Source organism: Dermochelys coriacea, chromosome 8, assembly GCF_009764565.3.
Source record: "Dermochelys coriacea isolate rDerCor1 chromosome 8, rDerCor1.pri.v4, whole genome shotgun sequence".
NCBI lineage: Eukaryota > Metazoa > Chordata > Testudines > Dermochelyidae > Dermochelys > Dermochelys coriacea.
Window position 1 is genome coordinate 79448658 of NC_050075.1, and position 16538 is coordinate 79465195.

The 16538-nt window shown below is 39.5% G+C and overlaps 1 protein-coding gene across 4 annotated transcripts in view; it reads right to left on the minus strand.

Annotated features, from left to right (window-relative positions):
- Positions 1–14024, minus strand: part of DNAI3 (dynein axonemal intermediate chain 3) — a 57081-nt gene extending 43057 nt beyond the window's left edge. For all 4 annotated transcript variants that reach the window (XR_006283154.1, XM_038414672.2, XM_038414669.2 and 1 more), the window contains exons 1-3: positions 13940–14024; positions 3937–4075; positions 1673–1714 (exon numbers count right to left, since the gene is read on the minus strand). Coding sequence is in view for 3 of the 4 variants with exons in the window: in XM_038414672.2 (XP_038270600.1) it covers positions 1673–1714; positions 3937–4060 (166 nt within the window). In the remaining variant the exon portion in view is untranslated. The remainder of the gene's footprint in view (positions 1–1672; positions 1715–3936; positions 4076–13939) is intronic.
- Positions 14025–16538: the final 2514 nt, after the last annotated feature.

Consider the following 16538-nt stretch of genomic DNA (forward strand, 5'->3'; position numbering starts at 1 on the left):
ACTTTTAGAAGAGTCTTAGTTTTGGGGACATTGGTTCCTATTTGTTTGTTGTACTATTATAATGTTTGTGCCCTGTGCCCACAGTTCACACTTTAACCTGATACTACTATCCTGAGGGGCCAAACAAACCCTAAAGAGCAAAGGTAATTTTGCTAGTTTTATGCTAAGGAGCTAAGAACCAGGAATGAGAATCCTGCACAGATAGTATCTTTAGAGAATAGGATCTTTTGCATTTCCAACTACTATAATTCTATATAAACTAAGTCATAAGGATATCAATTTTTTTCTTCTATTGTTCACCACTAGGTGGAGCTACAGTTCTTATTTGTTTCTTTTGACAACTTTCCAGGAACATCATAAACATAACATTGATAAAAAGAAAAGGAGTACTTGTGGCACCTTAGAGACTAACAAATTTATTAGAGCATAAGCTTTCGTGAGCTACAGCTCACTTCAAGCTCACGAAAGCTTATGCTCTAATAAATTTGTTAGTCTCTAAGGTGCCACAAGTACTCCTTTTTTTTTTGCGAATACAGACTAACACGGCTGCTACTCTGAAACCTATAACATTGATATCATCTGAAAGACTAGACATATTCTGTCTTTATTAAAAGCAGAGACAATTTACCCAATCTTAGGTGAAACTTCTAAGACTGTAATTTTACCTCTATCCATCAGCACACAGTACTGAATAATATCATGCTATTCGGGGGGGAAAGGAGTGATTTATGTCTGTTTTTTTTTATAAAATCCTCAGATGAGTATATTCTAATTTGCCACAAGATGTCTAAGGTGTGCAAGTGCTTTTAGCAATGAAAGCTGCACCAATAAATGCCAATATATCCAACTGAGAATGTAACCTATTGAGCCTGACGGGTAGTCTTTTCTCAGGCAAATTTTCAATTGAGGTCAAAAACTGCAAAATCTGTCCAAAAGAATGCATAACAAGAGGGTTCTAGAAAGGTGTGAAAAATCCTACAATATTTAAGACGAGTGAATATATCTAGACTTAACTTATTAAAAACAAAAATTGCACTCATCTTACTCAATATCCAAGGGTAAAAATATCCACTAGGGAAGAAGTGGTTGACATCATGTGAATTCTTTTAGAAGTTTTTTAAATGGCAATTGGAATTTCTGTGCCTAATTCTGCAAGCCACTCCCTTGCTGAAACAGGCTCCTACTTGTGGTGCTGGTAATGGTAGACCCCAATGAAATGGACTGTAAATAAGTTTCCAACCAGATTTAAGAATGGTTTAACAATGATTGAAGGAAATCTAAATATTTTGTTTAAATATTAAATTTTTTTTTTGACTGCAGGTAATTTACAATAATATCATCCTGTAAATACACTTCACCTCCCCTTCAGCACACAGCTCTCTTCAGCACAAGCTGTCGTCTCCTCTTTTCAACTCCTGATAACACAGGCTTCTAGGTTGGGAAAGCTATTCCTATCCGACTCTCCACACCAAGCTGCCTACTAATCAGACAGTTGTACTTTACTAGTTAGTTCAGACAGATGTACTCTTTCATAATTTCTAATCCTTTCTCATCCATAGCAAACTTTTCTTCATCTTTCCTTATTCTTCTACATTATTAACCTCAGTGATTATGGATGCTGTAAAATATTCTAAAATTGGTACTGTAAATCCTGATCAATAATGGAACTTACCTATGCTAGCCATAGATATGTCAACTTCCTCATCTTTTTTACCTGAAATACAATAACATGATGTTAAGCTGGCATTTAAAAAATTCTAATACATTAGTTATCCTTGTACAATCTTTAATTTGATAGGGTAACATACACAAGTGGCAACACATTCTTTATAATGCATAAAATCTAACCTGAGAAGATGCAGCACAATACACTTTCTATTCAACTTAGATTTTACGAAAGAAACTACCGAATCCTATTAGAATGAGTGTCAATGTATTTTAAGGAGGCATTGATATTTCTTTGAATTCTGAGAGAAATGTAAAATTCATGTTTATTGTGAACAGGTGCTCAAGACACCAAAGAGGAAATCTCCCACCTTGTGGCACAAATGCAGTAACTGCACTCTACCTGATAACATCCCCTGGGCAACTTGCCATCCAGAAATGGACCTGACTGAATGGGATGGTAAATGGTCAGGTCCCCCTAAACACTTTGATCAGTAGAGCTGGCTGGTATTCAGAGGAGCAGATGTTGCATCTTTCTAAAGAGTGGTGGAGTGGGTACGGAGCTCCAGGAGTCATTGGGCATCCCTGAGTTTATGTCATGGTGTACAAACCCTACAATGAGTCGGGACAGGAAGGGATTAACTGTCTGGCATTCAGTCTGCTTTGCTGCGCAGCACTCACTAGACATAGTGATTGGGAGGGTGTGACAGGGTTTGCATACCCCGCACTAGGCAAGAAAGGGTTAACCCCACATGATGGACATGCTCCAACTGCCTGATATAAAAGGGAGCAGCCCAGCTCATTCTAGGTTGACCACTGAGGAGGGAGGACACTTGGTGGAGGACACTGCCCAAGAGCCGCTTCCGCACTTGACTGCGGAAACCAGAGATCCCAAGGACCAGACCAGAGCCCTGTAGACACAGCTATGTTGACAGAAGAGTGCTTCTGCTGACATAGCTAATGCCATTTGGGGAGTGGTGTTCCTACTCCAGTTGGAAAACCCCTTCTGTTGGTGTGTGCTGTGTCTACATTGGTGGGTAGGCCAGCATATGCTGATGTAGCTGAGCTGGCATCTGAGGTGTAGACATAGCCCCAGGCAGATGGCCAGAAGAAGGACTGGGGAATAGCTTTGTTCAGTGTTGTTTTGTGAGTGTTATGTCTGAATAACAAGTGAAGCCCTGAGGAAAAGGCCCTGATCTGGACTCTGGCTATGGTTTCAGTCCTTCCTGGGCAGGGGACATAGGGCTCCAGTCTACACTCGTGAACTGACCCTGGTCCACACCTAGCCTGGGGTGCTGACCTGTTGTTGATAGTATTGATAATTGTTTTAACTGAAGAGGTTTTTATTGATACCATTCACTGAGGTGTGTTTCCTTTCTGGTTTCTGCTGTGATCAGTTGTCCCTCTCCAGACATGATTCCAGCCCAGCTCCCCTTAGAGCAGAGCAGCAGCACACAGAGTCCAATTTCAACACTCAGCTTGATAGCACATTGTGACCTCTTGGGTGAATTTGCCTAAACCACTGAAGAAACTCGTTCCTTACAATACACAGGAGAGCCTCACTAATCTGCACTTTGCTAACTCTCTCTCCTCACTTCTCAGCTGAGTTATAATACCAGAGCACTCCAGTAAAGTTACATGTTATTACAGTGAGACTTCATAATATTTTTAAAAAATGATAGTACATTGATGGTGTTCACTATTAAATATTCAACACTGAATATTTTCTGCACAGTGGCACCTGAGATACCTCAGTATTTTCCTGTACTTAAACCTCTGTCTTCACTGTAAAGCAATAATCATCCATCACATTTAGCTCTCATATGCTTTTCATTAGTAGATCTCAAAATGCATTACAACGAGATAAGCATCATTATCCCCACATTATAGTTGGGGAAACAGAGTCAGAGAGTGGTAATGTTACATGGCTAAGGTCACCCTCAGCCCAGTGGCAGAGCTGGGAATAGAAAATAGGTTGTCTGAGTCCCAGTCCAGTGCTCTATCCACTAGGCCACATAATAAATCTAAACTATATTTTTCTAAATGAATATAGTCAAATGTGTGATGTAATGTCCATGGTGCTTGTGTTTTGATCACTTACTTGCTAATTCACAAAATTGTAGTAATTCATAACAGGTCTCCCAGTCATTGGTGCAAATTAGTGAGTTTTAATGTACTTAGTATATTTGTAACATTTAGCCCAAGCAATGTAAGTAGCTGCTATGTAAATCCAGGCAACATCTTTCTTTACTGCTGTAGTATTATACATACCAAGCTGTTTTCGCTTGCCTTTGGCTGATCCTTTAGCTTTGGTTTGTTCTTTAATTTTAAGTTTCTTTATTGAACCTTTGGGACTTAGTTCAGAGGTCTTGCTGGATTTTGGACTTTCTAACATTTTTCAGATTTCTGTCTGGAAAGATATTATATATACCATTAATATATTGTAATCAAAGGGTCAAGTTTGCCGCTGGCCAAAATGAGAATTTTGGCCAAGGCTTACATTTATACAGCTTATCATTAAAGTCTTCTTCATCCATGTCTAAAGGCACTGTCTAAACATTTATGTCTCAAACTTACTGTACTTTTGACATGGCATCTTATAGTTAGAAAGTGCTGCTGCTTCTGTTTTAGGGCATGTTCACACAGCACAGCAATGTGCGCTAGAGGGGTGTGATTTTTAAAGCACACCAATGTGCTGCGCACTAACTGGCAGTAAAAATTCCATAGTGCATTAACGTAGGGCAGTCACTAGGGAACTTTTAATGTGCGCCAGCAGCATTTATATTGGCCAGTTAGCGTGCAACGCAGTACAGTTTAGAAATTCCATCCTCTCATGCACACTGCTATGCTGTGTAGACAAGCCCTTTGTAGACTAGTTATAATATTGATTGTTCCAGGGCTGAATAATTAAAAAGGTAAATAACAAGGTGAGAGTAGTGAAGTACCAGGGGTAGCTGTGTTAGTCTGTATCCACAAAAACAATAAGGAATCCGATGGCACCTTAAAGACTAACAGATTTATTTGGGCATAAGCTTTTGTGGGTAAAAAACCACTTCTTCAGATGCATGGAGTGAAAATTACAGATGCAGGCATTATATACTGACATATGAAGAGAAGGGAGTTAACTCACAAGTGGAGAACCAGCGTTGACAGGACCAGTTTGATCAGGGTGGATGTAGTCCACTCTCAATAATTGATGAGGAGGTGTCAATTCCAGGAGAGGCAAAGCTGCTTTTGTAATGAGCCAGCCACTCCCAGTTCCTATTCAAGCCCAAATTAATGGTATTAAATTTGCAAATGAATTTTAGTTCTGCAGTTTCTCTTTGAAGTCTGTTTCTGACATTTTTTTTGTTCAAGTATAGCTACTTTTAAATCCATTACAGAACGTCCAGGAAGATTGAAGTGTTCTCCTTCTGGCTTTTGTATGTTACAGTTTCTGATGTCCGATTTGTGTCCATTTATTCTTTTATGTAGGGACTGTCCGGTTTGGCCAATGTACATGGCAGAGGAGCATTGCTGACACATGATGGAATATATAACATTAGTAGATGTGCAGGTGAATGAGCCCCTGATTGTGTGGCTGATGTGGATGGGTCCTCTGATGGTGTCGCTAGAGTAGATATGGGGATAGAGTAGGCAACGAGGTTTGCTACAGGGACTACATCCACCTTGATTGAATTGGCCCTGTCAGCACTGGTTCTCCACTTGTGAGGTAACTCCCCTCTCTTCATATGTCAGTATATAATGCCTGTATCTGTAATTTTTATGCCATGCATCTGAAGAAGTGGTTTTTTACCCATGAAAGCTTATGCCCAAATAAATCTGTTAGTCTTTAAAGTGCCATCGGACTCCTTGTTGTTATAGTGAGAGTAGGTTTCACACATAAACAAAGCTGTGTACTTTTGCTACGGTCTTCATGGAACATGTGGAGTACCATTATTTGTCCCGGTGTTTTTAAACGTAGGCAGGAGCATAGCTGCACATAGCATTTTTGTCAGAAGTAATGTACAGAGTATTACCAAAGAGGTATTTATCTGTATTTTTACTCTAACTAGAATTTGTTGGTGCTACTATCTCAACACAGCTCAAAATGAATAAAACTGTGCTACCTACAGTTTTCAGTGTCTCACTCCTTCCTCTCACCTAAGCTTCTTGAAGATAGGTAACAACCATCTTTGGAGGATTCCAGTTTCACGGGAGCAAATTCCAGTACAGTGAAAATAATATCAGAGAAGATACAATGACCAGTTAAATGATATGCCATTCCCTGACCACAGTTTTCTTTATCACAGAGGAAAATTAGGGATTTGTAAGTATTCATCATTTTTTTTCCTCTTTGTCAATTAACAGTCCATAGCATTTCAATTGCTGGACAGTGCCAGTGCTGTTTTCCTTCAGTCTAGCCTGGGACCTCAACCTAAAATATTCACAAATCCCACGTGAGGCTGAATGTGGGAAAAACCTGTAGGCCCAGATTCTGTTCTCATTCCCACCACTGCAAATCCAGAGTAATTGGCCACTTGTCTCAATTGACTTTTTAGTTTGATACCATTAAGAGCAAACTTGAACAACTGTACAATTAGTTACAACATACAGTCACACACATTTCTTCTTTGACTTCATTATTCTATACACGCTTCTGGAGGCTCAACCAGTGGCTGTCTGGTTTATTTCATTCTCCTTCTTCCCTCCCACTTCTCTCTCCCAAAGGATAGGAGAGAGGGTTTAGCAAAGAAGTACAGAGGCTCTTTTTTTCTGCTTCAGAGTGGTCACCATAGTCATAATACATAAAAGAATCTCAAGAAAACAGCTTTCTGCTTCTGCCTTCTTTTCCACTGAAATAGTCCAACAGAGCTTTTTATATGTATAATGAAAATTATAATATTAAAAAACAATTAGAATAGCAGAGATCAGAGGTTGTAAGAAGGGTCTATTCTGCTTGATATAAATGTATATTATATTATGTCATAATATGTCAGCAGTATGGGCCAGGCAAGACAGACCAAACAAAACAAAAAAAAACATGAAACACAGTTGCAGCACCATCATGTGGAAAATATACACCTAGCATCCAATTAACTAGCAATTTTTACAACCAGATTGGTCCAGACTTTCCTAGGTCAGATATTATTAGTGAACAACCAGAAGATTTAAGCATAAGTAATGAAGGCTGGAGTGGCAGTTGCATTGTGCCACAAGTCTCTATAACATAGGCATACAAATTTGAAACTAGTTTTTAGGAATGTAAGCTAATTGGGGCAAGGACCATATTGTCATAAGTGGTTGCACAGCACCTAGTATATTTTGGGCGTTACCACAATAGTAATAGTAATAAAAGAAAGGCCATGCACTCGTATCATGAGGCAGAGGGCAGCCATGATACAACACTTATTACCAAAGAATCACTAATGAGCCCTAAAGGGAGGTCCCTCCAGCGTCCTTTGGACAGATACCGTATTCACCACAAAGGACCCGAGACTGAAGGTAGGTGAGATTTAAATAAAATAAAACCATACCAGAGAATCAGAGCTCCCCAGGGGAAAAACTTATTAAAAAAGATATTTTAAGAAACCTAAAATGGTTTGTACTAGGGCTGTCAAGCAATTAAAAAAACTTATCGTGATTAATCACACTGTTAATAATAGAATACCATTTATTTAAATATTTGTGGATGTTTTCCACATTTTCAAATATATTGATTTCAATTATAACACAGAATACAAAGCCTACAGTGCTCACTTTATATTTATTTTTATTACAAATATTTGTACTGTCAAAAACAGTTTTTTTCAATTCACCTAATACAAGTACTGTAGTGCAATCTCTTTATCATGAAAGTTGAACTTACAAATGTAGAATTATATACAAAAAATAACTGCATTCAAAAAAAAATGTAAAACTTTACAGCCTACAAGTCAACTCTGTCCTATTTTGTGTTCAGCCAATCGCTCAGACAAACAAATTTGTTCACATTTGCAGGAGATAAAGCTGCCCGCTTCTTGATCACAATGTCACCTGAAAGTGAGAATGGAAGTTCACATGGTACTGTTGTAGCCAGCATCATAAGATGTACATGCCAGATGCGCTAAAGATTCATATGTCCCTTTATGCTTCAACCAGCATTCCAGAGGACATGCGTCCATGCTGCTGACAGGTTCTGCTCGATAACAATCCAAAGCAGTGCAGATTGACTGAGTCAAATGCCACCAGCAGAAGGTTGATTTTCTTTTTTGGTGGTTCAGGTTCTGTAGTTTCCACATCAGAGTGTTGCTCTTTTAAGGCTTTGAAAACATGTTCCACACCTCATTCCTCTCAGATTTTGGAAGGCACTTCAGATTCTTAAACCTTGGCTTAAGTGCTGTAGAAATCTCACATTGGTACCTTCTTTGCGTTTGTCAAATCTGCAGCGAAAGTGTTCTCAAAATGAACATGTGCTGAGCCAATATCCGAGACTTCTATAACATGAAATATATAGCAGAATGCGGGTAAAACAGACCCAGAGACATACAATTCTTCCCCAAGGAGTTCAGTCTCACATTTAATTGACGCATTATATTTTTAATGAGTGTCATCAGCATGGAAGCATGTCCTCTAGAATAGTGGCTCAATCATGAAGGGGCATACGAATATTAAGCATAGCTGGCACATAGATACCTTGCCATGCTGGCTACAAAAGTCCCATGTGAATGCCTGTTCACACTTTCTGATGACATTGTAAATAAGAAATGGGCAGTATTATCTCTGATAAATGTAAACAAACTTGTTTGTCTTAGCGATTGGCTGAACGATAAATAGGAGTGAGTGGACTTGCAGGCTCTAACGTTTTACATTGTTTTGTTTTTGAGTGCAATTAGGTAACTAAAAATCTACATTTGTAAATTGCACTTTCACGATAAAAAGATTGCACTTCAGTACTTGTATGAGGTGAATTGAAAAACTTATCATTTTTACAGTGCAAATATTTGTAATAAAAATAATATAAAGTAAGCAGTGTACATTTTGTATTCTGTGTTGTAATTGAAATCAATATATTTGTTAATGTAGAAAAACATCCAAAAATATTTAATAAATTTCAATTGGTATTTTATTGTTTAACAGTCCAATTAAAACTGATTAATCATGATTAATTTTTTAAATCAAGATTAATATTTTTAATTGTGTGAGTTAACTACGATTAATTAACAGCCCTAGTTTGTATGTGAAAAGAAATAAGTCTAGATGTGTGTGTTTGCAATTTAAAGGATCATCCTAACTTTTAGTTTAATATCTTTCTTCCCCACCTTGAGAAACTTGGTGCTTCTCTTTTTTTTAATGCCACTACTCTCAAATCATTCTAGAAGGAATAAGAAATCAAATATCATATTCAGCTCTACACAGTCAGAACATGTAAAATTTTAATTTAACTGCTTTTCTATAAATATATTTGTTGTGCATATAATGTACTCATTGATTCTTGCCTGCCTATATTCTTGCACCCAGGCTTTGCAGTGAGTAACGTGCTTATCTTACAGGTCTGAGACACATTTTAACTTCTGTGTTTTTAAAAATGCGTTGGGACTGTCTAATTAGAATGATTGCATGCTGCTCCAAAAGACGAGAAGAAAGGCAATGTATCTTTATGGGCATATTATGCAAAAGATTTGGCTAAAAAGATAGAGAAAATGTTGTCAAAACCTCCAAGCACAGCCCTACAAAAAAAATCCTACATGGCACACCATAAGCGAAGGTGCAAGATTGACAAATGCAAGTATACAGATCAATTTTCTTACACACAGAAAGTCACTACTGATCCATATCATTGTACATTTAAAACAACTGTTGCCCACTGGCACTGTCTGTGGTCCTGTTTCTACAAGGGGATCCTGTCACTGCTCTAACTTGAGCCAGAAGTTTGAAGCCTCTGGATGAAAGAGAGAATGTTTTCCACCACAAAGCAGACAGTAATTCTGAAAATTAATTGGAGGACAAAATGAACCATTGAATATTTAGTACAGTCACATTACTTCACCACTTCCTTATTCAATATTGAAATGAATCCGGATTGGAAATTTTGATTTGTTTCTAGTGAGTAATCAAAACCATAAGTCACATGAATAGAGGACACACTGAAATATCTGAGATTAATCACCTGACTCTTTTTAGGAAAGTAATTTACAAAGCATAATAGTGAATAAGACAGCCCTGTGTTCCATTCTTTTGTTTGACTTTAAAGCTACTGTGCTGAGAAAAAAAGTTTACAAACAAATCTCTTTAAAATACATTTTAAAAATCTCTCCAGTCTATTTAACTCTTCCCCCTTTATCCTCTGTACAACTGAGAGGTCATACAGACAAGTGAGGGGTTGGCAGGAACATTGCAGGGGTGGGTGGGAATGTGAAATGTAACTGAGTTGAGTGATGGGGATCAAATCTGGAACCCACAGAGGCCACTTAGGTACCAGCTGGGAGACAGATGGACATACATTTATTACAATATAGTTAGAAAAAAAAATCTAATTAGCCTTCTTTTATAATCTCACAAACAATACATCAGTTCTGACTCAAAATTTTTCATTCTCTAGGCATGCATTTGTCTGTAGTTAGGATGCTATTAGGGCCTGATCTTATTCCTACTGAATTCAACAGCAAAACTTCTATAGATTTAACTGGAAACAGAACCAGGCCCCTACCATTTACATCGATGCAAAGTGGATGTAAAATGCTACCATTTTGATTTAGCAACATATTACTCAGAGGTATGTGACTGTACAAAGTGCAATGCAATGGAGAATCAAGGCCTTAACCTTTATGAGCCCCTGGGGGTAGCGGACATGAATCAAAGTCTTTAAAATATTATAACATTCACTTTGATATTATGCTGGGATCTCCTGTAAACTATTGGTACTTAATGTATAAGCTAAAGCTAACATTTTTAGGACTTGCCTCTGCTTTGGACACGTACATATTTAGTTTTCTAACTTTAGATACAGTAGTGTCTTAGATAAAAAACTAAAAAAGCAAGGCACCCAAACTTCGAGGACACTTTTGAAAATCTGGCCCTCAGTGACTTGCCTCAGCTCACAAAGTTGAGCCAGTAACAGAGTAAGAACTAAAAATGAGGTCTCCTGATTCTCATTCCTGAACAGTAGCCACTAAACCAGGGGTGGCCAACCTGAGCCTCAGAAGGAGCCAGAATTTACAAGGTACATTGCCAAAGAGCCACAGTAATACGTCAGCAGCCCCCCCATTAGTTCCTCTCCCTACCCACCAGCAGCCCCGCTGATCAGCGCCTCTCTCTCCCTCCCAATCAGCTGTTTCGTGGCATGCAGGAGGCTCTGGGGGGAGCAGCGAGGGCACGGCAGGCCCAGGGGAGCGGGTGAGAAGGGTGGAGTGGGGGCAGGGCCTGGGGCAAAGCCAGGGGTTGAGCAGTGAACACCCTCCGGCACATTGGAAAGTTGGCGCCTGTTGCTCCAGCCCTGGAGTTGATGCCTATACAAGGAACCGCATATTAACTTCTGAACAGCCACATGTGGCTCCTGAGCCATAGGTTGGCCACCCCTGTACTAGACTATGCTGTCTCACCTTCGCTTAGAAAAATGTAGCACAAACCATAGTAGGTACTATCAGCCTTGCCAAGTATCTATTCTGCCAAGTTAAGTACAACTTCCACTATTACTTGAAGAACATTTTGTTAGTCACTTTTTGTAAACACTGACAGTATGGTCAACAATGTACAAAAGACAGAAAAAGAAATGTCTCCTGCCCAGGAGAGTATACAAACCAAATAAGAATCTTGCTCTGTGAATTTTTCAGAAGAGGCCAAGAGTTTAATTTTTAATGTCAAGCAGAAATGTTTTGTCCATGTTCAATTCCTATCCTCACACAGAGCTCTCTCTAAGTTCTTATACTGCATAAGAGTAGGACTCCATTACGTGTACTTCTCTATAAATACCCAAATGCAATATTTTCATAGTGATGTTCATTAACTAAATACCTGAACACTAAACTTGAAAAATAACAGCAGAGTGTACAAAACGTGTATACAAAGAATAGTTATTGAAAACATAATATAATGTACAAACCCCAGTATTAAATAAACCAGATATTTTATCTGTGGGCTGTTTATGTCCACAGATACATGTGATTGAACTATCTACAATCTTTCATAAACTATGAGGAGTCAATTTTCAGCACAAATTGTCAGAATAAGATCATATATAAACTGGTAATGTCCAAGCAGACATCGTTTGACAACTTTGTGTTAGATATTTTACAGATTAATTGTCATCCTGGAATCGATGTGCAGTCCTTAGACTCTCAGAAGAAAAATGAAGATCAGAATGTTCTCCTAATTGTTTAATGGACCGAAAAAATTAGAGTTATGAAACAAATCCACAAAGTTCCCAGGTGCCACAGAAAGAGAAAGGTGATTAGTTATGAGCAATGCAAGGGATGCTGTCTAAACTGAGAAGGAAGAAAGATTAATTAGTGGCCTAATTGAACCATTTAAGGTCATGTTTGTGTGTATTACTAATTTAAAGCTGATTTATTACAATTTAAAAATACTGACTCATCAAATGTACGTCTACAGAACAAAACAGTACCAGCAAAGTATCAAAAACGTTCTTTATTATTTTGTTGTCTGTGTCACCAGATCTAAATTAAAGGGACACTGGCAATTTAAAAAGCACACTCCTGTCTGGAAAAAAAAAAAAGCTACAATTGTTAACAGTAACAGCTAAGAATGATCAAATCTGTTCAGAAGCCCTGGTGTTGTTTATTTTGACTAACTTTATGTAATCTGTCGTACACAGTTTTCGATATGCCCCCAAATATATGAATTGACAATGTATAACTGCATTACAGAAGTTGTTTGGAATTAAGCTAGAATTTTTGGCAATTGAAGCCCTGATCCAAGCAAGCACCTGAGCATGTGAGTAGTTCCACAGCAGTCAAACATATGCTTAAATGCTTTCCTGAATCAGGGCCTCATTAGGGGGCTCGATGGGTTTTGCCACCTGAGGGAACATAGGGAGGCAGTTAGAGACTGTGGAACATCAGTTAGATGTTTCTGCTAAAATTATCAGCAATGTAAAAATGTTGACATTTAAAATGCCATATTTAGATCTTGATCATCTCACTGGGAAGCAGGGAGCAGTGTACATATCTCTGAGTTATAGTTTCTGGGTGACTATAGACTCAGGAAGACTGCAATGCATCATCTTACATCAGCTTAACATTTTCAAGCTTTTTTTTTTTTTTTTTTTGCAACTACCGGGACTAGAAACATAATATTTTTAAAATAAAATCTTAGATTCTAGAGCACAATCCTGCAACACAGTGTGGATTCAAGATAAATTCCAGAGAATACAAGGAATCCTGACTACGGGTTTCAGCATGCTATGCTCCGTTTTGATCAAATTTTCAGCCACCTTGTAGGTGCTGTCTTTGCTAAGACTACAGGCCGTGGCCTGCAATACTCCATTTTATTCTGAGCAGAGGTGCTCATGGAAATCTACAGGTACCAGCATGTTCATCTTGGTAAGTGTGGACTGTGCATTTTTGTCCTAAGTGGAGTCCGCACTGCACACTGGGAATCTCCCTGCAATTTTTCAAAAAGAAAATGAGGGTGATCTGTATAACAGACCTATGTTATACATTTTATAGTGTCCAAATAGAGGCTAGGTCTGGGTCCCAGAGTCAGGACCATTTTCACCATTCAACAAAAACCATTGTGGTGTTTGTTGCTAGAAACCAACAAAATTAGATTAAATCACAGGTACAAAATATTGCCCAAAGCAAGCTTCTTAGTACCACCTTTTCCTTTCTCCTCTTTATCCTGATGCTTCTTTTCTGCTCTCTTTTACAGTGTTTGTTTTTCCTTAGGCCATATTTTGTCACTCAGTTTAGATAACAATTAAAATCTTCTCTCCCCGCCCCCATCTCTCTCAAAGATGTTTTCTTTGCTGATTTGGCCTTTCCTCTGCTGCTTCCTTTGTGGCTTCACTGCTTTCTCTTGCCATCCCAATCACTCCTCACCATTTCTAAGCCCCTGGCTCCCCTTCCCCTCCCCTTTCTCCTGCACCCTGCTGAGGCTGCGGGCTGCATGTTTTGGAGGGCGAGCGGCTGAGGGTGGGAGGCGGGGTGGCTCTCATTGAATCGGGATGGGGGGGGTCACCCTGCCCCTGTGATTACCCCTCTGTGGGGGGTTATGCCCCCGGGCTGCCAGATGGTCACCCTGCGCTAGGCTGATACCTCCACGCCCAGAACCCCTCTCTGCCCCCGGCCCCGCTTACCTGCCCGCAGGCTCTGGGGGCTGGAGGCTAAGAGGGCCTCAGGCCACGCTGCAGGCGTCGTTAGGATGCTTCAGTTGCTAGGGCCGAATGACAAGCAGGACTGACAATTCTATCAGGCAATAGGCGCCTTCGAGTTCAATCCGCCCCTGCAAGAGGAGCCGCGATTGGCTGAGACAGACGCATTCTATTCTAAAGGCGACACCGAGAAGACTACAATTCCCAGAATGCTATACGCTGCCATTCTCGTAGCCACTGGTGTGAGACGGCGAGCAGTGCATGCTGGGGATTGCGGTCTCCTCATTGGGGAGGATGAAGAAAGAGTCTGTTCTGGGCGCACTGTGGGCTCCTCTGGCTGTTCAGTGCAGCAAAGGAGCGGCCTGCGTGGGGTATAGGCACCTGGCTACGAACAGGAGGATGGCTATCAGAGCCCTGCAATCTGTTTTTAAGGTGAAGGCAGCGGGAACAGACCTGCTGCCCCAAGGCTTATCCATAGAGAGATACACACACCTCTCCCCCCACCAAACCTTCACACACGCCTCTCCCCCGCACAAACCTTAACCACAAGCTGCTGCTGGAAGACCTTTGCTTTTGTGCTAGCTCTTTCGACATAGCCTCTGCACCTGTATCAAGATTCCCCCTCCATTGCTAAAGCTGCCACCCTGCCCCAACACACAAGCGGCTCATGTCCCAGTTCCATCTCCCCCTTCCAGGCCCTGATATTGAAAGTCCCCCTTGTTTTGGGGGTTCTCCTTGATTTAAGGTCATTGGGCTGTTGTGGGTCTCTCCAGATAGGGGTGGGAATTTAGGTGTTTTGGTGAGATAGTTTGTTTTGGTTTTGTTTGTAAATCTCCCTTCTTCAGTGCTGGTCTTACATATTTTTAGGCGAAGCATGAGAATCATTTAGATTGTCTTACCTGATTGTAAGCTCTTTGGGGCTAACGGTTCATCTTTTTGTTCTGTGTTCAGCATCTAGCTCAATGGAGCCCTTGACTTGCCTTTTAGATGCTACTGCTGTACAATAATAATGACCATCTAGGGGACATGAATGCCACTTTCTTCTATTCCTTTCCACACAATCAGGAGGGTCCTAATCTCTTTTAAATCTGCTGATACTGTCTCTGACTCTCCCAGTCGTCCCCCCCCCGCCCCCCAAAATTATAAAGGAAAAGATTTTTTTGCCACTGCTGAGTCTGCCACAGGCTGGGCAAGGGGGCAGCAGGTAGATCAGTACTAATCACACATTCCTAGGGCAGTTTCTATCTTTCATGAAACTACCCTCACCTTAGGCAGCTGTACGAAAGTGATCTTTTGTATCCTAGTTTGGGAGTGACTGATCCTCAAGAAAGAGTCTTATTGTCTCTTTGAAGTCCAGCTAATAACTTTAATAGGTTAATTATATTTGATGTTTATTATGAATGCCTGTGCAGAACTATAGTCAATGGAAGTCATTCAGCATAGCTCAACCCTCCCCAAGGCAGACTGCTCTTTGTAATTATGATTTTGTTACTGGAGGATGAAGATTTTATTAAAAATTCAGATGCAACTAATTACAACACAGTGTATTCTTTCTTCTAAACCAGGAATACTGAAAAAAAAAATATTCCAGACACAGAACTAGCATTACATTACATACATAATATTCCAAAACATCTCATATAACAGTCTGGCTGTGACATTGCATTTCAAGAAACAGTATATAAATAGTATATATATCAAAAGTTCACCACTTGGTATAAGGCCTTTCTTCCAACAATTTCAAAGCACTTTACAAACAGTAGAAAATTAATCCTCACAATACCTATGTGAGATAGACCAGGATTATTAGTCCCATTTTCAGATGAGGAAACTAGAACACAAAGAGGGCAAGTGACTTATCCAAAGTCAAACACGAATTTAGTGGCAATATCAAGAAAACAACCCACATTGCCTGTGTTTTAACCCCTTCTACTACAGCATGAACAATAATATAATAACTATACTAAACATTATTTTTTGTGCAAAGCATATTTAAAATAACACTTCAATTCAAATTTGGCCCCAAATTTAAGTTGTATAAAAACAAGCTACATCAATAGAAACATTCAATTTTATTTAAAATTATAGTGGGTGAATAATATCCAATTCCAATGCAAATTTTATAAAAATAAACACCCCCTGCATTGTTTGCAACCCCAACATTACCCTACTGAGAATCTGAAAGGGAAACGAATGATAAAAATGACAATGACTTCACTGATTCTGAGTGTCCAAGCTGAACGACATGCAAAAAGTAAACAGCATAATAATGACAAGTAAAACAGGTGTTTATTTAGATTTTTCCGTGTTGACTTCCTAGATGCTATTGGCAACGCAAGCACGGAAATAGATTTGTTTTCAATGTATGATTTTTATGTCAACACAGGTTTCAGAGTAGCAGCCGTGTCAGTCTGTATTCGCAAAAAGAAAAGGAGGACTTGTGGCACCTTAGAGACTAACAAATTTATTTGAGCAACAGCTACATCAATAGAAAAAAGAAAAGGAGGACTTGTGGCACCTTAGAGACTAACACATTTATTTGAGCATAAGCTTTCGTGAGCTACAGCTCACTTCAAATGCATCC